Raw genomic sequence first — 25,507 nt, 5'->3', positions numbered from 1 at the left:
TAAGCTTAAGACGACGTAATTGCTTTTTAACAATAATGTCTAATTAAACATAATTGAGAATTATTTATATAACTTCTATGATTCTTATTGTTCTCGGTATTTGAATATAAATTAACATAGTTTGATCAGAAAACAATATATAGTGCCTCACTATTTACTATATTGTAGTTTTCGAACCACTGTGCCATCGATCGTCTTGCGGACGTCGTCGTCATCGATGCTGTGTAAACAAATCAGCCGCCGGACTGCAAACATTTTATTGGCATTGGCTGGCTGCGCTTTTTGCTCCGGCTCTCGGATATAGCCGCTATAGCTCTTTGCCTTTGTTGCTCGATTTTTATTGACTTCACTCCAAACACTCGGCACTCCACAACGCCCACACTCCCCCATTGGACGCCATAACCATACCCATTCTTATTTCGATCCTCTGAGGGGATCTCTTTTTCAACACCTTCTTGTGGCCGCATCTGTTTGGCGTTTTGGAATCGTTGTTTAGATTTAGACTCTGCTGCAAGATCTGTTCATAATTTCAATTGACTTGGGCCGCGCGGAGATCGTAAAAATTATTTATGTGAACAGACGAACGAAGACTCGCCTTAGCGGATATTATTCGATTTCCCAGTGATTAATTGCTGCTTTCTACAACTCAGCACAGCTGTGAAGATCTCCATATCCACATGGCCACGGAAAGATAATGATTATCATGTTTAGTCGGGGGCACTTTTGTTGAATTTTCAAACAAACTCTGCCTGTCTGACACTCGATTTGTTTGGGTGGCATGTTCAGCCTCAGGAACGAACGATTTTGATTTAAGAGTGGATAGGATATACCTTCTGCAACAGAACTGGGTGAATATGCTTTTGACAGATTTTCGAAATGTTTACAAGCAATGGCCAAGTGTTCGCTAAGCCATCTGCACAGCGCTCTAATGTAAACACAAGAAGGACTTAAAGAAAACCACTAAATAACCACTAATAATCCATGATAAAAAGTTAATTCACCCTATCGAAATTTTGTTAAAGGACTTATAGTAATAAATTGTTCTTCTTTTTATCTCTAGATAAGGAGCTTGTTAATTTATTCACTACATTCACTGAAACGGGATTGAAATATCCGAAATAAAGGATAGGTGTGACCCAAAAACAAAAGTCCCAAAGCGACCTGCTCCAGGTGAGGCTCGAACTCACAACCCCGGCATAGCTCATATACACACAGAATACTGATTATAAGTACCGTGCGCTAACCAATTGCGCCACTGGAGCTGATGCCCGGGCGCCGCAAAAAGCTTCAGGAGACCCCCAGCACCCAAAAAATATAACAATGAAATATCCTTTAAGCTCCCTTTGGAACTTTCCCTTTCTAACTTTCTTTCATTCATTATTTTCGACAAAGTTTCTGACTGGCTCTAACATGCTTATCATTATATTGATAAGGTAATTTGAAATTGTTTTAATTCTAAGCTCTGATTTCCAAAACCGAGACCTAACTTAAGAGTAAAGCTAAGTAATTCATTGACAAGACGGAGATTGTCAAACCGACCACATACTCAACAAGAATTTTTCTGCCGAAAGATTCGTTCCTAACTAATAAATAGGTTTTTAATTTTTAAGAAAAAATTTTAAAAGCTGGTAATTATGTAACAATTCGTTTAAACTTATAAAAAAAGGTTAAAACAAATTATAATCGCAAACAAATTTTGTATAGGATTTTAAAATTAAATATTGCTATAGATCCTAAAAATCGGTGATGAATGTAAAGGACTTTTATTTATTTTGTATATGTAAATAAATTACAAAGTCTTGTAAAAATTAGTCTGTTCAATAACATTGCTATAAAAATTAGAAGACAAAAAACTATAACTTAAAAACGATTAAAATAAATCTTAAAATTATATCTAAACTATGTTTTAAGGTTTAAAGCACAAAAAAGAACCAACCTTCTCCGGGAAAATCTTTGTATCTTTGATCCCAGACAGACTCCAACTCACATTGTTTATTCAAAAACTACTTTCAAAAATGTTTTTAACCAAATATTTATTACTTAAGCTGGGCCTAAACAGTAAAAAAAAATTAGAAAAAAATAAAATTCCCTGTAAAAATATATAGTCACCAGCGACTTGCTCCAGGTGAGGCTCGAACTCACAACCCCGGCATAGCTCATACACACAGAATACTGATTATAAGTACCGTGCGCTAACCAATTGCGCCACTGGAGCTGTTGAGTGAGCGCTGCCAAATGCTAAATAAAATGCTCGGCCCTGAAAATAGAACTTTTTCTCTCACTCGAGAGTCCTCTCGCTCTCTGTCTCAGACACCGACTCTTTCTCTCTTTCTCTTGGGCTTTCGCCAATTCATCTCGCGCTGTTTCTCTTGGTCTCCCTCTTTGCAAAATTTGCGTTTTGTTTGAATGAGCTAATAAATTAAAAATCTGTGTTGTTATAATGATAAGAACTGAGAAGAGAAAAAATCAGAGCAGCACAAACATCTGAGCATCCGAAAATCCCAAAAAATTGTGCCAAATAAATCAACGGTTGTATTACTTTTCATTTAATTGAAATGAAATGAAAGGGAAAGTCAAGACTTTAGAATTATTAATATGTATTAGGTCAATGAAAAGTGAATTTTGTCGCGATTTTACTTTCAATAAGCAATGGATGTAACCCATTAAACAATGCAAATGATTGGCTTTTCACTTTCGTTCGTCTCGTTAGTAAGTTACCCATAGAACAGGTGTGCTGATTACAAAGAAGCCCGTGAAAATTACAGCCCCGTAACGGAGGTACTAGCACTGACCCCCTCCCATGCATTACCCCCTCAATTACCAATGCCATTACCATGTCAACAGCCGGTGCAAAAGCAACAACAAAAGACGGTTGCAACAGTTCGATTTCATCTGAATTTCATTTGCAATTGCAAAATCCCAGATACGAGGAAAAGCACAAACAATGTACAGCTTTAAGAAATCCGATGGCAGAAATACTCTTACCAAGAAAAATATAATAAAAATTAAAAACAATAATTTCTGATAAAAATGGTTTTAATTAAATAAAAAAAGATTTATGTGAATATTAATAAACACTGAAAAAATAATTAGTGCATAAAAAACAGATGAGAGAGACAAAACGCAACAGTCAGGAAATGCAAATCCCACTAATTACCTAAGTCGTTGCTTTGGCTTTATAGGCCATTATCGCTTCTTACTAAATAAAAAGCTTACAATGCCAATAAAGTACAAAGGCAATCCCCGTTAGTATAAAGACAACAACAAACACAGCAAAGCAACACCTGAAGTCATGACAAATGACCACCACATGACATTAATAATCATAACTCAAAAGTTAAGAGGAGAAAAAAACACTGACTTTGCAGCGGAAAAACTTGGTGGAGCATGCAAAGTAAATCCCTTGTCATGTCATGTTGTAATTAAAAATTATTAAAAAATATTTCCATGTGACAGCAGCCGTCTCCGCAGTCAGTTAATAATACTATAATAATACTATATGACACTATAGAATTACCGAACAATTATGTCGCAAAAGCTGAGAACTGCAAAAGTGATGAGAACTGGTGACAAAAACAAATTAATAATATTTCAGTATACGTAAAAAGCTAAACGATGTGCCACATACCTACATAAATTAGTACACCATTGTGTAATTGTAATGCTGGGAATTGAACGAAATCGAATTAGAAGCGAACTCTATGCAATCAAATCAAAGCTATATAAATATACATCGGCCTCATGAAGGAATAAACTAGAGCACAGATGAAGGGGATGGGTATGGGGACTCTGGGGAAGCCAGGGTAACCATTGACGACTCTACGAGACTGGCGCCACTGGAGTACATAAATAAGGAATGAAACTGTGAGTGACAACAACAAAATAGTCACAAATTGCAGGCACTCTAATACCCATAAAATCAGAACAATAGGCGAAAAAACGATAACTTTCTTTAAGTAAAATTTGAATATCATCTCGTTAAATTGCATAAAGAAATGTTACTTCCGCCAGTTTATTGAGTTAATGACTCATTTTTTCATAAAGCCAAAAAAAAATGTGAAAATCCACAAAAATGTTTATCAGCGGTACAGCCGCACATGCCAAATCTTGGAGCCACTTTCTCCAGCCGATAAGCGGGGAAATAACAAAGAAGAAATGGGGAAATTCTTGGGCGAGAATGTGCGCAAACAGAAGTATATCTTGGGCATGTATGTAAGTTCCCTTGCCCCCGGTAATTAAGATAAAGTTGAACTGGACAGACGGACCCACGCTGGCGAAACATTGATAAGCTGCGCTTTGGCTTAGTCATTTTTAAAGAACAAATATGGTCATAAAAATACGGATAAATAAAATGATTTTAAAATGGATACTCGTTAAGTAACTATAATTAGGTTACGCCGCAATGAATTATCCGAATGGATTATTAAATAATTTAGTTTGTAGGTGTGCTATACTTATGGGCTCATCTGTGAGTAGTTATATAGCGTATAGTCCACCCCTGCAGCTGTGGGACCTTCTGCCCGGGCAATCTCGAAGACTGCGGGTTGGCACACAAAAAAGTGCATTAAGATTACAGCTGGCGACCGTCTGACAGTTGTTGGCTTCATGGAAGGAGCTTATCAGCTGTCGATGCACTTGTAGCGCCACTTTCAGTTTCGCTTGGAGACGCAGATGCGGTCGTAAGATGCAGATGGTGTGCGAGTTGCAGTTGGAGCTGGGTGAACGAGTTGGGGGGGCTTGGAGGGGGCGTGGAGCCACTGGTCGGACAATGCGATTGATTATTGACTCAGCTGCAATAGCCTGGCGAACTGATGACACGGAGAAAAACGCTTGGGGAGCTATCCGCCTGGCAAATACTTTTCTGAAATCTTAGTTTTAATATTTTTGAAATAAACTATATATTTATAGGTACTTTAAAATATAATGTAAGTAAGTATTCAACGGAGTAAATTAATTTTGTACACCAATTTCTAAGCTTATTTTTGCCAGATTTCAAGTATCTGTACAGTGTAGACTTCAGTTTTACACAGGGGCCACTTCAGGGCAGCCTCACTTAATCACGGATCAGATCAGCCGGCGGCGTAGCATCGCCGGAATTGTTGTTTACCTTCTCACGCGTCAGCGGCTAAGACGCAAAATGCTTTACAGACCCACAAGCTGCCGCAAGGTACAGAAACAAGGTAAAATTGCAGCAAAAGTAAAACGCCTGCGCATCTCGCTGATTTCCACTAATCCACTCATCCTCCGCCAGTGCGATTATCTTTCTCCCTCTGCCATTTTCTGGGGGCTCTCACTCGCACTCTTACAGACAGCACTATGCATGCTATTTGTTTGGTTTATTTGACTTTCTCATTAACTTTTGCTTACTTTGCGGCGTTCGAGTTTGTCAATACCCTTACCTTGTTTCAAAAGCGATCTAAACCTGCTAACTTCTTATTGAGTGTTAAAAAACCTCTTTGTTTCAAAACGAGATAAGAAAAGGACACCGAAACGAAACATCATCAAGAATGAAGATCTATAGACATAATTATGAATATACAGAAAGTACATAATGATGCAAATTGTTAACAGTGGTAGAAAGGAACTACAGATGTTACTTGTTTGCATTTGATGTTATAACTTGTACCTCAATTCCCTAATTAGAGTAACCCCAAGTCGTATTATCCTGGCTCATTATAATGCCCTGGGCCTCGGTGCCAGTGTACATTGCTCAGTACCCGTTGTGTGTGTTTTGTTTAACTGAAAGTTGGCGTCGTAAGATTTGTATGCGCACCTGATCAAACTTCACGTTCACGTCATTTGCTTGTGTTGCGTTGTTGTGTCGGTCAAGCGGAGTCAAGTTTGTGGGAATTTATTCGCTCAATTTTGTTTTTGCCAGATTTGACTCGTGTGCTAACTTATCTCGGTCGGCATAATTCTCGAGGAGAATACCTCTATCTCTGCGATGGCAATTAAACTCGATCAGCTAGTGATTATAACCGGCAAGAGCTGTAAATTAAAAAATTTAGACAAATTAACGCAGTCGGCCGCTGCGTGCAGCGCATAAAAAGTAACGAAGAAAAAATATGCAAACGAAAGCAGCCAACACATTGGGTGCATTGCAGGTGTTTGAACTCGATCGTCGATCGTCGCCAAAATAAAAAATTGGAATAATTGGGCGACAGACGCTGACGCCGCCGTTTGTTGGTGGAGCGGTGAACATAAAACGCGGCGCGTGCAAATGCGAAATGCAAAACAAACAGTTTTCGATATCGAAATTGTCTCGATAATTAAATGCGTTCAGCGGTAAAAGTATGTCAGCAATACGCTGATTCGAATCGTGGAGCAGAGAGCAAAGGGAGAGCTTGGTTACTCGATATTTATCAGGTGTGCCGTTCAAACACTGGTCCATATCGAGGGTTGGGTGATAAACCTGACCCCAAAGTGTCAGATAAAATACAATACACCTAAATGTAAATCTCTAAAATTATTATTCGTATTGATATGTGTTTCAAAATATAATATTTAAATTGTTTCGATTGATATCTTATTAATGTGAACTGTGTAATAACAACATTTAAATATATATATATTGGTTAAAACTACTCCCTTTTTGTGTTGACCAGTGTCCCTCGTACGATTTTTGTGCCAGGGGGGGGGCCTTCGCCCAGCTGAGCCGAATTCGATTCTAGGGCGTTGACATTTCGAGGGCGCAGCAATTGTCCAATGTTTGTCCAATTCGTCACCCAGCCGCGGACCAGATCATGTCACTATATAGCCCCTATCTGCCCCGCAATTCCCTCTTTCGTGCAATTCGAATTTGAGTTTCGTCAACTTAATCAGAGACGGCGGCCCAGTTGGCGCATGTGCACAAGACCCCAGCGCCGCCACAACGAGCTGGTGACAAATCTGAGCTCCGGAGTTGTACTGAAACTGGGACTCACAGAAACACTGAAAAAAATCTATTATTGTTAATGAATATTTATGCCAATTCATATGTTAAAATTGCGTTTATAAGTTTTCACAATAAGTTTCCAGCTTTTAATGTTATACTTCTGAAGCGTACTTTCTATTTCTTTTTATCTTCCGCCTTTTTTTCAAGTGCTTTGAAGTTGTACTGAGGCCGTGCCCATTGTTTGGAGCGAATGCATCTGCATGTGGGCGTCGCTGGCTCCAAATCGGAGCTCCGGGTAAAGCCCCTCGATCCGACGGGTCAGAATGCCCCGGCCAGAAGGGTGTGACAACGTTTGTGGTGACTGCCTGTCGCCTGCTGGCTTCGATCTCTTTTCTATTTTGTTTTCGACTGTTTTTGCGCGCATGTGGGCTTAATTTATTTTGACTTTTGGCCATTTAACTTGAGATTTATCTGGCCTAAACTATGCGCAAACATTTTCCCGGTGCCCGGCTCGTTGACGCGTGGATTAAATGTGCCAAATGACTGAGCCTCGGAGATTTTCGTTAGCGGATTACTCAATGGGTGTGGTCCCAGCCAAATCGTCCATTTGTGGGGGCCCTGCACTCTGCAGATGTCCAATTGAGTTGTCAGAGGCTAATTTGCTGCTCCCCTCCAATCAAAAATCAACAGAATGAGTAATCGTCGATGGGTGTGGAAAGTGCAGAATGATGAAAGGAACTGGATTTGTTACTGCAGATTTGTTCAACGAGATTTTAAGGCTGATTATTACCTGCCCTTTGTATCCCGATTGAAACCCCTAATTTTAGTTGAAATGGAAAGTAAAGCCTTTAATTGCCATAAACAAGGTCAGGATATTGAGCTCCATTTCCCCTAAATTTTGATCTCTTTATGAAGAAAAATCGAGGTTATTTTCAAAACTGAAACTATTATCCGATTAAACGTATCCGTTTCCAATGGGAAGTTACTTTTTTAAGGGAAAAAATGGTTATTTAATTTACCAAACGGAAGTTAATAAGGAAGCATTTGTTGAAAAGCAGGTGCAATGAAATTTTTTAAGACGGAAATAAAAAATCAGTACGAAATATTCTATAATCCGATTAAAAACCATCTTTTTTTGACTAAAAGTCTTCTTATCAAGTACGAAGAAAATCTTCAAAACTAAGGAATCAATTGTTTGGATTAGATTCAAAATTATATTTAAAGTGAGCAGAGTCTGGAACAAATGGACTCTCAGCCCATTTAGTGAAGTAGCTATCCAACAATTGAGGAAGCTTTCCACTCGATTCAAAGCAATTGAGCATATTTTTGTGAATCGTCTGCATCTTTTCACCAGAGTTCAATCTGGCACTTGAGCTGCATTTCACTGCATTTCACTGCTCGTCACATCTGCGACTGCAACTGTCTCAAGTACGCTATGGAGTTCTTCAAACTCTGCTGACAGTTTCGACATATAGCGGATGGCCCAGCCTGATCCGATCCCGAACTCTTCCACCGACGTATGCAATGCTATGTCTCAATCAGCAGAGGAGATTTCTACCAAGCCGATGGACCGACCATCGTTTCCCACATTAATTATGGAACAATTAAAAGATGCGGGGAATTCCACTTGAATGGCTGTCAATAGGGCGAACAATGGGCCTCTTGAAAGTGGGTTCCACATACCCGTTCTCGAGCCCCTTTTCAGCCTAGGGGTTATATACGTATATTTACACCCGCATACAAGTCGTATATGCGATGTGTGAGCTGATGACCTCCAGCGTGGACAAATCTCGGAGAAACAACAACAAAGTCTCGGCACTAATTTCGTGGAAATTACCCACCAGCTGTGTGTGTTTGTTACGCATTTCCTCTCAGGTGTGCGGCAAACAAAAGCGCTGAAAAGTAGGTGCAGCTGAAGCCGAGAGCCGAGAGCCAGCCGGGATATGGCCTCTGAATCTGAATCTGAGTCGGAATCGGAGGCTCGGGATTAATGAGCGGCGAGCAACAGTTGCACACAGCAAAGTGAGTGGGAAAATGGAAAGGCCGCCGCCAAAACAGCAACAAATAAGTCAGTACACGGGGAGAAACATTATATGAAATATATATAAAATGTTTACCAAATTATTCAAAGCAATTAAATTTGATTTCTGATGTGCTATGAAATTGTTTAAAGCAAAGGCCAATTTAATATTGTAAATTCTATGATTATTTCTTTTCGGGAAATCAGAAATCTGTGATGTTTTTTCTCTGTGTGGGTTTCCAAGCCGCCTTGTCTCTGACTCTGTCTCCGTTTGGGATTGAGACCGAGTCTGGGACTGAGACTGAGTATGAGACCTGGCGGTTTGGCTAATGATGCCGCCGCTACGTGACGTTCGTTGCCAAGTGGCTGCCAAAGAATGGCTCACCTCTCTCGCCTTTTTCGTTTATTTCTTCTTTGTGGCTCATGGTTTTATGAATTGTTTGGCATTCTTTCAGACTGAAGACCGAGCGCTCTGTGTCGTCGCTGTGGCTGCGGGTTTCTTTATCTGCCGACGCACCTCATTTTCCGGCTTTCGTAAAAAGTTCAACAAAATGAAAAATTCACGAAACAAACAAACAAAAAAATACAAAAAACGGGGGAAAAACATTGAAAGAGCGATAAGTACGAGTAGCTGCAGATGCTGTCATCTGGGAACGGCTGCCGTTGACGATCTGCATGGCTACCGTTGCACAGCCTACGCAGTCGCATCAGACCGATCATTATACACTCGGAAATTCAATATAAAAATATGTATATTTATTTCAATTTATAGCTTTAATTATAAGGTTTAAAAAAATCAGGGTTCTTGCAGCTCAATAAAACTTTAATCATTTACAGAAAAGAATGATAGCACCAAAAATAAAGAGAAACGGAAAATAAATTATGTATATTAACTCAATAGTGATTTTTCCAAGTGAACCATTTCTGAATATTGATCATTAAAATCATATTTGCAATCTTCTCCTTTTTTTTTGAGGAATTTTAATTGCAACGACGACTTTCCACTATAAATCAAAGGCTTGCGATGATTTGTTTGCAATTTAAATGCAAATAACGACCACCCAGCAGCCACAGATTCAAAATTATAACTTAATTTTGGAAGAAGTCTGCAAGAGACCGGCAATGAGATGAAAATGCCTTCGAGCCACATGGGCGATGAATTGCGGGCCAAAACCGAATGGCAAAAGGGAAGGAGGAGCGCTGGCCTGGCCAAAACCACAAGACAAAGCCACACAAAGCGATCCAATGCGACCGAGGGGCATGATTTGTCTTCAAAATACTCAGAGGCCCCTCGGAACCTTTTCCCCTTGCGGAAAAAACGCTCGAACTGAATCGCATTTCGAAACGAAGTAGATAGATACCTTTGAAATATAAAAAAATATAAACTTACTTAGTTATTCTTTCAGATATTAATTTATAAATTGGGATAGGGGTTTAACGTCAATTATATTTAATACCTAACATTTTTTAAAAAGGAAATATTTTTTAAAAAGTGTTCATAAAAGAAGAAGAAAGATTGTTTTCCGTTTTATTATATAAGTGGATCCCATTTTCGTAAACCATTTTCAACAACACAGGGCATCACATAAGAGCGCTAAGCTGATCACAAGAAACGATTCCGAGAAGCGCATCGCTTTGTCCCAACCCTTCTCCCCCAAGATCCCCAGTCCCTAACCGATTTGCAAAAAGGCTCCAAGCCCAAAACCAATCCCCGAAATATTAATAAAAGTCGTCACCGTCAAAAGGAAGCGCAGTCCATTCCAAAAACAACACACACAAAAAATTGCAAACCAAAACCCACAGAAAAAAGATCGGAAAAAAGAGGAGTTATGCCACGCCGGTGTTCAGCAAATTTCAATCTCGGCTCAAAGGCAAAACCTTCTCAAGGGGAACCAAAAAAAATGAAAAGGTACAAAAGTGAAAAAAGTAAAAAGAAGAAGGTTCGCTTTTGGCCTGCACGTGCAGCATTGAAATGCGCCGCGCGTTGGACCCAAAGGATCTTTGCCAAAAAAAAAGTGGAAGGAGTGAACGAAACCCAGTCGAAGCCAAATGAATTGAAAGAATTCCTTGCGGGGCATGGAGACTCATATTCAGTCCCAGACTGCGACTCAGACTGAGATCATCTACAGAATGGGAGTGCACTTGGAAAACTACATGTCAACCTTTGGCTTAATTCTCAATAAATAAATTTCATTTAAATATAAATCTTGCAAATGGTTTACATCGTTATAAGGCAAGCAACCTCTTAAGTTTTCAAGCCATTTAACATGGCAGAACAACCCTAGTTTTTTTTTTGCAAGTGTAATACTGCAACTGAGCCCCAGAACCTTGGCAAACCTTCGACGAATCGTCTCAGATCAAATGGTGAGATAGCCCTCGTCGACGGATGGACTTGGATGACCATTCGCCTCGTTTTGACCAAAATGCGACGACGGAGAAGAAATTCTTTGGCTTCGCTCTGGCCTTTGATTTCAGGTTGCCTTTCTGTGTGAATAGTTTTTGGTTTTTGGGCTTCGATCATTTTGCTTTGTCGCTGGCCTTTTGTTTTTGCGGGGTTTTTTTTGCCAGAAGAAGAGGTGGCCCTATATTACGATTTGAATTTCAGATTGAGTTTTAATAGCCGCAACTCAGCCGAACCACACCTGCATTTGCCTTCTTTTGGCAGTTTTGGCCGCCTTGGCAGTGCAGCCGCAGGAAAAAGACGATGCCTTCTAGATTTTAAGCTCGGATCTCGGGGTGTGAAGTCTGCACTGCGCATACGAGTTTACGGCTAAGAAATTCAATTTCACGCTTCTTTATTAATTGGCCAAGCTCTGGGCAATCGCTTTTCCCCAGCCTCTTTTCATTTTCGGTGTGGATTTTTTGGGCCGCTTGCGTTAATGAGATTTTTGCGCTGCGATTATGACCAAGATTTGAATGGGGCTTGGCTTTGCTCTTCGGGAAGTGTAATTCGATTGGCTTTTGAGATGTGCCGACTCAACGTGTTTTGCCATTGAGCGGCGATGAAGCGTTAATTAGACAAGGGAGATGCTTGATAGACAGGCAGCAGAAGAATTCCCTATAATTTGCTGAAAAGTTAAGAACAGTAATAAAGGAATGGATTTTTCCTTAATAAAATGAAAGTTCTAACCTATAGATTCTACGAAAAATACGCCATCATATTTACATTTTTAGAGGCAAGAGATTTGAAATTCCTAAATGCTTTTATCATTTTGTAAATAAATCTTCATCATACGTCCGTCTAAGAGAAAATGCAAACAAAATTCAATAAACATTTCCAGCCAATCAAAATACGAAAAACAGCTCAAATAAAATAGCGAAAATCAATAAGCGAATGCAAATGTTTATGCAGAAATTGACGCACTGCAGGCGTTGCGGTGTTGACAACAAAGTTTTTCAAAAAACCAAAGACCCGGCAGAGTTGACGATGTCTCAAGCTGGAAAGGCCAGCCCCTCATCCTCTATCTATCTATCTTTGCAATATTCCGCAGTGTTGGCGGCATCTCCACACATTTTGGCAGCTACTGCGGCAACGCGTGAAAAATAATATTTATGGCAAACAAATTTCCATCTATCGACAGCAAACGGCGCCGCGACGCCAACGTGAATGCGGTTTTTTTTTGAGGTGTGCTGGTGTGTTTGCGGGTATGACTGCAACTGCCATATAAAATAATTAGGCAGTCAGGGGTTAATGGCGGTAGGTGGTTGGGGAGGAGCGGGGCAGGCAGCCAACTGAATGTCAACGTAAATTTTGAAGTCTTTGCCGACTAAGTGCGTCCATCAATGGCTCCATAAGTTTGGGCTGGCGGCAACCTAAATCAATCCTCAGACTCAGTACAGTGCACTTGGAAAATCTGACCAGTGATGCTTTCAAAACTTTAATCAACATTAATGTTTTTTTTTATAAATTAACTAATTACAGTTTTGTAATAAATGTAAGGTAATCTTAAGAATTGTTATTAAATAGTTTTTAAAGGTAATATAAGCTAACAATTCCTTCAAGTGCACCCCCACCTTCTGGTTTTGGGGCCTCCAACATAATCGTAAATTATATGCGAGGTCTGTTCCTTCGTCGCCATTTTTGGGCATCTTTGGACCGCAGCTCCGCTCTGACATGGCATGACAAATGGCAAATGTGCGACGGAAGTTGGCCGGAGCTTGAAGTCCCGGCCTGGAGTCTCTTTGGAGTCTTTGGCGACTTTGGAGCTGGCGGCAGCCTTTGTGTTTCGGGGGCTTTCTGCCAATAGAGGAAGAGACTTGTGGCATTTGTGACAAGCTGGCTGGGTTTCATTGATTGCAAATTTAATTCGCCTCAGCGGTGACAGATAAGAATCGCATATCGAATATCTGATGGCCACGCCCATTTGACTGGCAATTAACCTGGCCAAATCGATCGATTCTGTTTCCATATCTTAAACAGAATTTGTATTTGCTGATCTCGCCGTCCGATAACGGAAAATAAAACCAAAAGCCTGCGGAGCAAGAGCAAAATTTATTGAATTTAATAACGCGCCAAGTTTATCGCAAAAAGTTTTTGTCAATTTAACAAATTGCAGCTACAACAGCAACACAACACAAAAAAAAAAAAAAAGGCAAAGAAAAACAGCCCGGCCAAGCCCCCGTGAAAAGCCTCAAAAAGCCAGTTGGGCAGGCCGACAATGGAAATGGAATTGAATTCCTAGACGGCTAATAATGTCTTTGTGCACAATTGACGGCCAAGTGGACAGGCGTGCAAATGAATGCGAGTCTCCGGACCCGCAGCTCGGCAAAAGAATTATGTTACGATCTGCAGCAGGATCGGGATCGGGGGAAACTAAGGGGCTAAGCTCTGGTCACCGGGGAGCGATATCGCCAAGATCAATGAATCAATTAGCAAAACGAAATGAAAATGAATGAAATAACCAACTGCAACGGCAGGAGCCCGGTCAGTATTTATTTGCTATTTTTTTATTTGGCCAAAACACAGGCGAGGCGTGGGATGGCATTTATCAATGTCGGATTTTCGGCTCTTGTTATTCGCTGTCGAGGGGTATGGATGTTGTTATTAGAATCCTGCGGGACCAAAAGAATTTATTTTTGGGTAACCAAATAAAAGCAAACAATGCAAACAATCATCAGCAATATAATTAAAATTAATAGAAATTTACTAAAAATCAATATCAACAGTAAACTTAATCAGTGAAGATTTAAACTAACTTGAAAACAGGTTCCTATGAATAAATCCTTATTATTATTAAATTGTAAATTTGTAGAGTGTTTATAACTTCTGTCCACTGGATTTTTAATGCTTTGCAGCTGCTGCTGGTGGTCTTTGATATTGCTGTTGTGGCTGCCGCAAGTTGCTGTTGGCAGTTGCCACTAAGCGTTGCCGTGTTCCCCATCGCATATCAATCTCGGCAACTCGGGTGGCGCATTAGTCAGAGCCTCGAGGCAGAGGGAAAAAATTGAATAGCAACAATTCAATTGGCGATAAGGAATTGTGCATAATTTTATTTAATTTACGGCTTGACACTCGCCGCAGTTCGTCATCGATGGCGGCGGTGGGTTTGTGACCCCTCGGCTTCTGCGGCAGCGGCGGTCTTTCGATCAAATGTCAGGCGGCAGCAACTGCAAATGCAACTGCAACTGGAAATGCAACTGCGGCAGCAACTTGGGCAGAAATCGCAACTGCAGCAGCCGCACCTCTCGACCATTGTCATCGCCATTGTTGGCCGAAAAGCTGAAATCCGCAACTGAGTCTCGCCAGCCAGAGCTGTCATTAGGCCAACATGTGGCGGCCACTGAACCACAGCAGCAGCAGCACCACCCCTTTTCTGCACCACCGCCACCCATGACAGAGCCACAATGGCTGGGTGACGCAGCTGAAATCAATGCTGCCCAAGCCCCTGGATCTCCCACTTTGAGCCTTTCCCGATCGTCAGCTGCCGTTCGCCTTCTGGACAACTTCCGCCAGCTGATGGAGTTCGTTTCAGTTGTGGTGGTCGATGGTCGCAGTTTTAGCTTCCGATTTGTGCACCTGTGTTGATAGCCAGCCAAACTAATCAGGTAAACAAGTTGGCGACAACAACATTATTGGAATTGTAAAAATTTGATATACTGGAATACAGAAGATCAGCATCTTATAAAGCCATTTTGATAAGAATCTTTTATATTTGCAAGACAATATACTGAGGTGTCTATGCTACTTTGTTGCCCGCAGCTGTGCGTTTACATATGTTTTCCAGTCAGACTTTGCAAGTCGAACATCGACTCGGTTTCGATTTCCTAATTCGCATGGAACTCTCACCCAGTTTTTCCGCTTTTACCCCGCCGCAAAGACAGATGGTCGCCTCAATTACACTAAAGTCAGGCGTTTCGGTTCCCCTTAACCCCTTGTTGCCCCACCCCGGCCGGCTTAACCCACGAAAGTTGCTGAGCCGTGTCCGTGCGCTGCTTTTGTGCATTTGTGTGCTGCCTTTATTTTGCTGGCGTTGGTGTCTTGACTTTGTTTTAGTTTTCGTTTGCCGGTTGTTGTTAGCGAAACAGGTGCGTTTGGCTTGGCGTTTTGCAGGTGTTTCCCAAAAGCCACCACCAATCCACCAATAGCAAAAGCAACAACAACTGAAGCGGTCGCGGACTGTTTAGTAGTTACGCTTTACCGCTAGTTACACAAATTGCCATCAAGTAATGCCGCCTTCCCCTTTATGGAACCCCTCCATCCATCCCCTCGAGTTAACCAGCGGCGCCAGTTGCTCATGCGCATTGTATTTCGTGTGAAAATCACAATTAAATGCGATTTTTATGCGCACCTCGCCGAAGTCGTCGGCGTTGTTGATTGTGGTTTAGCTTTCGTTCCGGAGACCTCAGTTAAAGCTGGAAAAAGACACTTAACCCTATGCAAATGTGTGGCCTACAATACTACCTTTTCATATTCAACGCATTGTCGCGTGACTCAGGTTTTATTATTTATTTAATCTCTTCTATTTTAAAAGTCATAATGGTGAACCAACAGCCACATATTTACTGAACGTGCTCAGAAATTAAAAACCCTAATTAGGTATTAGGAACATTTTACTTCATTTGCCAAATAAAAAAACAAACCAGACCTATTTATTTTTATAAGCTTGTGTTTATATAATTTTTCAAAATACTATATTTGATGGGTATATTTTAAAAAGGTTTTCAGAACTTCCCCTAAAAGATAAAAAGTATCAAGAAGCATTGAAAGTTCGAAAAAATTTACAATTTTTAATACTCTTGACTTTTAAAAGCCAAAATTCATAGAGTCAAGATGGGATATTATGTGATAAATTCTGTAATCCTTCCCGTAATCCCCGCGGGATCTCAAGGGGTTAAGCTGGGAGTTCGCCAGCTATCGACCGGGGTTCGTTTAACACTCGGGAGCTCGGCTGGTTCAGGCTCAGCTGTCAGCTGCGTGGTTGGAAATGTCAGCTTGACAATTATTATGTCAAAATTTTCCGGCACGGCCATTGGAAGGCTGAGCCGAGGCGACGGCATTCGCAATCGCGCAGTTGCCGCAGCTGTTGACTGCTACACGAGTTTTTATGGTAATTCAAGTTTCACTGATTTCTCGTCTCAGCACAGTCGCACCCAAAAAAATCATTACATGAGAGAAAACCCGAGACTTGCGACTGAGCAACAGCGACTAAGGTGAGCGCACTAATTGTACCTGGCCAGCGGCTCTCCCCCGAAACCCCCCAAAGCCCCCGGACCTCAGACCCCAAAGCTCTGCAAACAATTAGCGCATACCAGAGTTTGGTCCGGAATCAGAGATCATTGGCCCCCAGAACGGGCGACGCTAAATAAAACGCACTTATGCACAGGAAAAAATCACATATTTTAATATTTTCTATAGAAAAAAGATTTAAAAAAAAGGAACTGTCATCAAACGAATTTTATCGAGTATGGCATTTAAATTGTAAGGATTATAAGTACGTAAGAGCATTAAACCCCAGTAAAATGTATGTAAATCCGTTTTCTCAGTGTACTATGAATGTCCCCCATAGACAATGCATGTGAACACCAGTGTTTTTGGTTTATTTTCCTATTATTTTCCATTTGCCTGGGATTTTATTTTGAGCGGCAGTGCATACCCTAACAAGAAAATAGTTATGCGGTTTGGTGGTAATGGAATGGGTACTTTTTTACGATTAACTAATTGCTCAATTACGGAAGGCTATGTAATAAATTAAATAGAAGCTAAAATCTGTCAAGTAACATATTTAAAAAATGTTGCATATACAAGACTCCAGAGTCTAGACCAAAAGATGTTTAAGGTACTAAACTAACCCACATTACTTTCTAAGCCTTCTTTTAAATTTAAAACCCTCTATTCCGGTATCCAGATTATAATGCCCTACGTAGAGCATCCCAGATTTGAGTCCCGCGAGGAAAAGCTTTCCGTAGCTACCATATTAAAAGTGTTTCTCTTGTGTTTCACTGGGGTCCGATCCGAATTGACATTTGAATGGGGCGGCTGGCACCGAGTGCCCCGAGTACGAGCTCCGATCTCGAAACAAACCCGAGACTATATAGTCGCAATTGCCAATTGGTCAATGCATTGTAGTCGCAATCATTAACGCTAATAGGCCAGTAGATAGCGGGAAAGAGAGGCAGATAGAGGGAATTGTGGGACTGGGAGGGCAGACAGCTGCGGGGAAAACCCGAAAACACAAAACCCAAAACTAAATCCACACCCAAGTGGTCAGGAAAACAAAATAAACGGGAAAACAGCAAACCGAAGTGAAGAATTTTTTTTTCTTAACGGAAATTTTCTGTCCACAATTCGCACACGTGTGCAGGTCGAGTTTTCCACGGGGCCCTTAGGGCCATTTTACCTGGGAAAACCAAACCCCTAATGACAAAGGCGGCGGCTGCGTGAGAAAACTCGCTCGTCCATGGAACTCCGGAGGTATTATCATCCACCGTATTGTTCTGGTAATTCGTTGCACTTGTTTACATGGGAAATGGTTTTTCACTAGAGTTTTTCCTGCCTCCTTTGGCTACTTGTTTTCAGGTAGTTACCCACCTTTCTGGTAAATTCGGCAATTTCGTCAATCCCCCTCTCAATAAAAATCCATTGTGGCATTTGATTTTTAATATTTTTTTAATTTTTGCAATTTATTAAGAGCTAATGTTGTTTTTTTTTTTCTTTTTAGACATATTTTTTCGCATCATCAAATGTTTTCTTTTACATCATGATAGAGTTTTTACCATCGAAATGAGAACAAAAATGTTTAGTTTCGATTGCGGATCAAATCATAATTAAAAATCGCACAATTATGCTAAAAACACTTTGTACAAAGTATGCTACAGATCACAGAACATATATTAATGTATATTTATAGGTTTTAGTGTATATCGGGTAATTATTATTATGCATTATACGTTAATTCGATTAAAAAAAGAGGAAAACGATCCAAGGGACTCGGAAAAACTAAAAATGAGGTGTGTGTGTTTTGTGTGTAAGCGAAAATTAGTGCCTGGAAATGAACTTTCTCAAATCTTAAACACTAAGCGTACTTTCGATATAAATTAATGAATTTGAATGTGTGTGCTGCTGAGTTGGTTGTTCTTGTTAATTATTGGCTGTGGCTAATCAATAATAGGAAAAGTTCTTCATTGATTAAAATTAATAGGAAAACCTTTTGGAGAGAAATCATACTATCGTAATACAGAATTCGATAATTAAACGTAATTCCAGTTTTGTTGCCTGTGCATTTATATTTTTTATTTTATTGCTGATCTCTGTTTGCTTTGCATTAGTAACATTTTTTCTTGCGTTGTTTAAACCAAAACAAAACTAAAATTAGGAAAACAAAAATATATGCTTTAGTGTAATTTCAAGCGTTAAAGGAAAAATTAAATTGTTTAAAGCTTTGCCAAGTTTTCTTCCATTCATACTTAAGCGCCATCCTAGTTTAAATGTTTAATTAATATTCATAATGTTTACTTGCTTACGATGATCTAATGCTAGGTTTTTGTGTTGTTGTGTTATTTTTATGTTTAATCTAAACTCTTTTGAGCCAAAAGCGAGTCTCCGATTTCCCCGATTATAATCCACGGGTAAGGAGAGTTGAAGAGATGCGCCTCGGCTGCAGTTTTCTTGAGAGTTTTCACACGTTATTTTATGCGGAGATCTTCACACGAAGGTTGCGAGTGGAGTTTTGACTGTACTTTAATTATGCATTTAGTTAATAAGTTCATAGGTTTTACGGGTTTTCCCAGCTGGGCGTTTCCACGCTTACGACTGCCTGCTGTCTTTCTCCGCATTCGATGGCTAAAATGAGAGAGAATAGGGGAAATTCCAATTAGTATTTATGTGTGATTGAAGGAGAATAATTTGTTTATTAGCTATATTCATTTCGCCATTCTATGTTATCAATTAATTCGCTGTTTGCTGCTTGTTGTTTTGTTTTGGGACACTCGATGAGAAGATGATGACGATGGAAAGAGGGGATGAGGCAATTCAGAGGCGCCAAGAAAATCAAACGAGCTGTCACTGAGGTTTGTTTTGTACTTGTTTGAGTTCTTAGGCACTGAGCAAAATGTTCAAATAATTTTTAAAGAGTTAAATGAATATAAATCCTTCATAACTTTTTTTTGTTTGTACTAATTTTTAGATTACTTCATAATTTCGAAACGGAGTTTTTGTCAGCTTGGTTAGCATATGTGTTCCCTACTTTCCAGAAGATATCGGATTTTTAGTGCGGTTTTCCCCCAGTGTCTTAAGTTCTCTTTCTCTCCTTTTGCTCTCTTACTGCGAGGGGGCGGGTATTGAAAGGGGGCAGGATCCGTGGGGGAAATACAATGTAGAAAGCGACCGACTGGCGACTGGCGCACAGCTGCGCGAAAAAAATTCGAAAAAAGAAACAACAAAAACAACAGAAAACAACCCACAGAGAGAACATTTTGAACACGTGCATTTCTTTTTACAGTTTTCTGAGTGCCCCCATGTGTTCTCCTGTGTGTGTGCGTGTTTTCGAAAGAATTCTCAGATTGTTGTTTTTTTTGTTGGCGTGGTGACACATCATACAAACAAAAATTATATATGTTTGTGGGTTGCAGATGTTTTGCAACAAAAATACAGAGTGCATTACGCACCAAATTCGCAGGATACGAAGTTCAAAACCCACCAAAACATCTTAACGAACAAGAAAGGAGTATCGAGTTCGAAGACCACCAACGTAAAATTTAATTAAGGGTTTTCCACCTTCATAATTAATCAACAATCGACGAATAAAAATTAATAACACTTGCTGGGGCCACCCAGTCGAACATTTGTCCGAAAATCCCATTGAAAAAAAGCTTTTTGAACCTGTTTTTACGTAGGTCTTAAACAAATTTTTTTGCCAGCATCATTAATAACCGAAATAAAAGAAGAAAAGAAGCTGCGCTAATGAAGTAAGCCAAAAAGCAAAATAAAATAAAAATACGAAGACTGATGATTCCCCAATTTCAAATTCCGTTTTCAAGCTCGCATGTGCGTGTGTGTGTCTGTGTATGTGAAATAAATTTAAGTATCTGCAGGTGTTCATTTAAAACATCACAACAACAGAAAAAGGCCGCGAGAAAAAAAATTAACAGCTACGTATAGGCAACACACAAAAGAAAGAAAACGATGGCGACAACAACCGCAAAACCCATACAATCGCACAGAGACAGTCTGTGAAATGTCTATAAAAACCGAAATGAAATTTTTGGGTGAACGGGGGCTACGAAATCGGGGAAGGTCGGCGCAGATTTATTGTTGTCGAAAGCCCAGCAGAGAAATTTTACAAAATTCGCTAAAGAAATGGGCCTCGTCCTTACAAAAAAAAAAAGAACACTCTCACGCGAAACATTTGTCAATCGCCTTATGAATGAGGTCACTCGTAAAACAACAACAAGTAAAACCAAACACTTTGACACTCAATTGTCTTTTATATTTGCAATGCAAATGTCAAACAGCTGCGGTCAAAATACTGGCACTAAACAAAAACCCCAAAAACAGTGGTTATAAATGGTTAAAATTATATGGACACTTTTTTTTTTGCCAAGGAAATTTTAGTTTGCACTGTGATTTTCGCGTTTTTACGAGGGACTACCTAAACAGCATAATATTTTCTTTTTAAAACATTTATTTTTTAACAAAAAAAAACTGTTAAAACTTTTATATTTTTCAAGTTTTCCTACAACTAATATTAGCATTTCGATCGCAGCTGCTCATCTGCCGACTTCCTATTTCACTGTTTTGTACAATTTATGTGGTAACTCACCGTTGCTAAACTGTTGGGCAGTTGCTGCTGTGATTGCTGTTGGAGTTGCTGTTGCTGCTGTTGCTGCAGTTGATGTTGCTGCTGCTGCTGATGAGCGGGCGCCACGAGCGTGTTGGGCGTTTGGCGATCGGTGAGCGGGAGACGGGCGGCGGGACTAGAGACTTTCGCCGGCGTTTCGGCGGCCAAGCGCTGGGCGAGGACATCCGGATCCGATTCCGCTTCCGCCTCCACATCCGCATCCTCCATCTCGCTGTCCTCGTCCTCGTGCAGTCCGTTGACCGCCGTCAAAGCGGCCGCCGCATCAAAGTTGCCCATCTCGGGATGCGTTTCCAGCTCGGTCTGCAGATCGCATATGTAGTCGATGACGTGCTGGATGATCTCCAGCTTTGTGAGCTTGCGGTTCTTGGGCATGAACGGGACGAGGTCCTTGAGCTTGGACAAGTACATCTTCATCTCGGCGTTCTCCCCATCGCCGCGGTGCGTGGGGTGGCGCGAGATGCGCCCGCTGGCATTCAAGGCCGGCATTCCGGAGGCACCTGTCTGGCAAACGGCCGTCAGGGACTTCATTTTCGAGATGATCGCTTTACGCTCCTTGAGTAGAATCTTGGCGGTTGTTACACGGTCGTACCGGATTACTTGCGAGGTTCTTAAATATTGGCTTTCTTTACTTTTTCTTTGATTTGGATTCTGTGCGAGTTATTTGGCTTGCTGTGCTCACTTCACTTTATTTTCTCACTCTGTCGAAGTGGAAACGAAACACTTTAATCCAGCGTGTTTTTCTGCGTTTGCGTTTGCGATTGCTATATCTTTTGCAGCGAACGGTCGGCAATTTTATTTTCGAATGAGTAGTTCTCGCTGAGAGGGCTGGCTTTTATACCCCCGACATGGCAGAGTAATATAAGGTAGACTCTTCGGGTCGGTCCGTCCGTAAAGAACACCTACAATGAGTGCGAGTGAAAGGGTGTTTTCCAATAGGTGCGAAAGGAATAGCAATAGCAAACCAATAATCCTATTATTGTTGTAAAAAAAAAGATTTTTGTCCGTTGAAGACTTTCTTCTAGTTAATACAATAATTTAAAGAATTGCTTAGCAGGACAAGGTTTTCTCAATCAGTTAAAAGCCGAATAACGTTTCCTCAATAGGGTAAAAACTGATGGAGAGTTCTTTCAGCAAACGCGAGAGAGCCACCCCGAACCTTAACGGACCGCACCCGAACGATCCGAAGAGCACCGATAGGCGGAGTCTATACTCTCGGTTTTTCTCGGCTGGAGAGAGAAAGGTGGTGGAAGAGTGACAGGGAGAGAGTGCGTGAGGGGAAAGTGTTAATTGAGAGTCCACAATGTGGATATCGGATTTAACTACGGCTTGAAACCGGATTTCTGGTGAGGGGAAGTGTAGAGTTTTCAAAGTGTAGAATCACAAAAAGGGTGTTTGTCTATGGAACTTAGTTTCAGGAGGAGAACTAGAGCCCACCATGCGAATGAGACTGGTAATTTAGCCAAAGGAAAGTGTAAATAGGGGAAGTGTAGATTTATAGTCCACTTTGAAGGAAACATGAACTTAATATTCGTATTATATTATAAGTATCCATAAGAGAAATGAAAAAATCCTGATATGTTATTATGATTATCTACGGATATTCGTAAAAATTCTCCGGCTGTGAAATTATTATATTTCAAACAAAAAAACAATTTCTGTTATTAATTTCTGTAGCAACTTATTGAATCCACAGAATCTCAACAAAGTTTCTGTCCGTTCCCAACTTTTGTAGAGTGGTCATATCCTCCACACAAGTCTTACCTCAGCATCCTTATGTTGAGTTTTTGCTCCAAGATTGCTAAACAGGAACTCTCAACTTTTGTTTTGTTTCCACAAAATCCAATCCACAGGTTCCAATCGCATACGCCTTGTGTACCAATCCAACCGCATACGCCCTGTATACACAGGTTCCAAACTTCCCCTGTATGGCATACAGTCCACAATAACTCACCTCTGTAGACCCGGCTTTACGAAGTGCTCTTCTGAAAACTCTCCAATAAATAAGAATATTCTCTACAAGATGCAATGCACTCGGGTTTTTGAAAAGGGGAAATGGTTTTCCGATTGGTCGGCGGCTTTTCTCAGCAAACTGAGAAAACACGAGCATCAGCTCTCGCATAATAGTTTTCAAATCTCTCTCGATCTCTGTGACTCAGTTGTTTGTTTTTCTTCTTTCTCATATTTTGTGAATGAGCATGAAAATGAATGAAAAGTGGTTTGGGAAAAGGAGGTTCCACAATCAACACGAAAAGGCAAAAAGACAATGCGAGTGGCTAAACGAGGGCTTGATTAATTACGGAATGAATATTAAATTTATTCATGTGTAAATTGGTTACCAATAAAAACACTGTAGGGTTTTTCCTTATGATTAAATACAAACAATTATTCAAAATTTTTTATAATTTAAAAACAAAATCTTTCATAGTCGTTTTTGAATAAAATTATAATATTAACTGTAGCCTTTTAATTTGTCATATTACTATTAAAAAAAAGATAAACTCTCTTGGGTATGAACCCATAGAAAACTAGTTATAAATGCATTAAACAAATTATTTTTAACAAGTTTCTATGCTCAGCTTATCTTAATCGTATCTTAATTTGGGTCTACAACATCTTGAACACTTATGGGTGTTCGAGGCGCCTCGACTCTTCTCCCACTTCAAACCGAAGTTGCAGGGTTTCTGGGCGAGAAATTCACGATCATATTACACACACATGAGAGGCCGACAGCGAACCCATTGAGGAAATTGTGGAAATTTTCATTGAAAATGAGCGGGCGCGTCGTTGTTTGTGAAAAACGACTCGTCTGCACTAGAAACGGTTTTGAATTTGGTTTTTATAGGACTGAATGGAATGGAAAAAAGAAAAGAAAAGCTTTTATTTATTTTACGTGGACCTTCGTGCCTTTAGTTACGGCGGTCCATTTACGAAGTTCCGCGGAACGCATTTCAGGAATGTCCCGAGATGTGTTCCTGGAAATTGGGGGACAAGGTGTTGCATGGAATACAACAGAAATCCATGTTCCATGTCGAAAAACTAAACTCGAAAATAACTAAAAAATGCTAGCAAAAAAAGCAGCAGCACAGTTCGAATTTCGTCGGGAAGTCCGAGGCAAAGAAATACCGATCATAATTTTATGACTGCAGCGGCAACGACGTCTCAAGATTATTTGCCTTCTTCTTCGGGAGATTTCAGGAGATGCAATGGGGCTTACTTTACGTTTCGCCTGAATGACAAATGAGCCGCCAAAGAACAAACAACAGGTTAAGAGCAGCATTGAATCTGAAAAAAGCTTCCAAAGGTACAGAAAATATATAACCGCTTTTATCAGATAAGTGCAATTTATTTATATGCGAACTAGATCATGATTGGCAAAAAACCATAGAAATAGTGCATAATTAGTATAAACATATTAAATATAAATACCGTATATATACTCAAACTATTTTTGAAAGTGTATTTTAAACAGAAGAGAAGGGGGCAGAGATTTGCAAGCCATAGAAACTTTGTTGAGGATGCGATGAAGATGAGGATCACATGTCAATCAGCGGGCGGGATCTTGCGGCGAAGCAACTTGTTGGTTCCTGGAGGAAGGGGAATGTTCGCAAGTGGAGGAGTGGGGGACCCCGAGGTATCCGAGAGATGGCGTTGCAGATATGCAGCCGCATGCCGCGCCGCGTGCATTGCATGTTGAAATCCAATACCAGTCGCCGAGCCCCGCTCCCGCGGCTCCAATCTCCAAAACGATCCGATCCCCGATCCCCATTGAAATCCTCAATGCTAGTCGCAGTCCCTGCCGAACTGATTCCATTCCAATCCCAGCTGAGGACACCTAGTTGCCATTAAAGGGGTGCTCTGCCCTGTCACTCTCCGGTGACATCCCATTAATGATTTCGCCTTGGAATTCGGAACCGATTTCGTTTCGCTGCAGTGATAAAAATCTTTATATCATACAAGCATACATTTTGCATTAAGTATTTTTTTTAGTCTGTAGGTTTTAACCTTAATATTTTGTAGTCTGTCTTTATTATATGATACTTTCTACCCTTGTGATAAAAAATGATTATTATACCTTATAAATAATTTATAAACCTAAATCATTTTCTGTTCCTTTGAAGAATTTGTAACTACTAAAAACATTTGAATTCCCATGGTAAAACTGCATTTGAAGGGACGATATGTTTTTCACTGTGTCGTTTATTTATAAACATATTTTGCATATGGCCAGCGATGATGATTGGCGATTGCTGATCCAAGATCCGAGATCCAAGTTGGAGCCAAGGCTCCTTGCCTCGCACTTTATTTTTCTTTGGTCGC

The 25,507-nt window shown here is 40.4% G+C and overlaps 1 protein-coding gene and 2 non-coding genes across 3 annotated transcripts; all 3 read right to left on the bottom strand.

Annotated features, from left to right (window-relative positions):
- Positions 1 to 1,162: 1,162 nt before the first annotated feature.
- Positions 1,163 to 1,262, bottom strand: Trnai-uau. Its single transcript has 2 exons — positions 1,225 to 1,262; positions 1,163 to 1,198 (listed from the first exon to the last, which is right to left on the bottom strand). It is a non-coding gene; the product is annotated as a tRNA-Ile (tRNA).
- Positions 1,263 to 2,117: 855 nt separating this feature from the next.
- Trnai-uau lies at positions 2,118 to 2,215 on the bottom strand. The gene is made up of 2 exons: positions 2,178 to 2,215; positions 2,118 to 2,153 (listed from the first exon to the last, which is right to left on the bottom strand). It is a non-coding gene; the product is annotated as a tRNA-Ile (tRNA).
- Positions 2,216 to 17,981: 15,766 nt separating this feature from the next.
- On the bottom strand, positions 17,982 to 22,011 carry LOC108099723 (protein extra-macrochaetae). Its single transcript, XM_017203349.2, has 2 exons — positions 21,152 to 22,011; positions 17,982 to 19,173 (listed from the first exon to the last, which is right to left on the bottom strand). The coding sequence occupies exons 1-2, from the start codon at positions 21,716 to 21,718 to the stop codon at positions 19,138 to 19,140; spliced, it is 603 nt and encodes a 200-aa protein (XP_017058838.1). The 5' UTR covers positions 21,719 to 22,011; the 3' UTR covers positions 17,982 to 19,137.
- Between the last annotated feature and the right edge of the window lie 3,496 nt (positions 22,012 to 25,507).

The sequence above is a fragment of the Drosophila ficusphila genome, unplaced genomic scaffold (assembly GCF_018152265.1).
Source record: "Drosophila ficusphila isolate 14025-0441.05 unplaced genomic scaffold, ASM1815226v1 contig_286, whole genome shotgun sequence".
Taxonomy (NCBI): domain Eukaryota; kingdom Metazoa; phylum Arthropoda; class Insecta; order Diptera; family Drosophilidae; genus Drosophila; species Drosophila ficusphila.
Note: the sequence above shows the minus strand (reverse complement) of the source record. Positions and strands in the feature narration are given on the sequence as shown.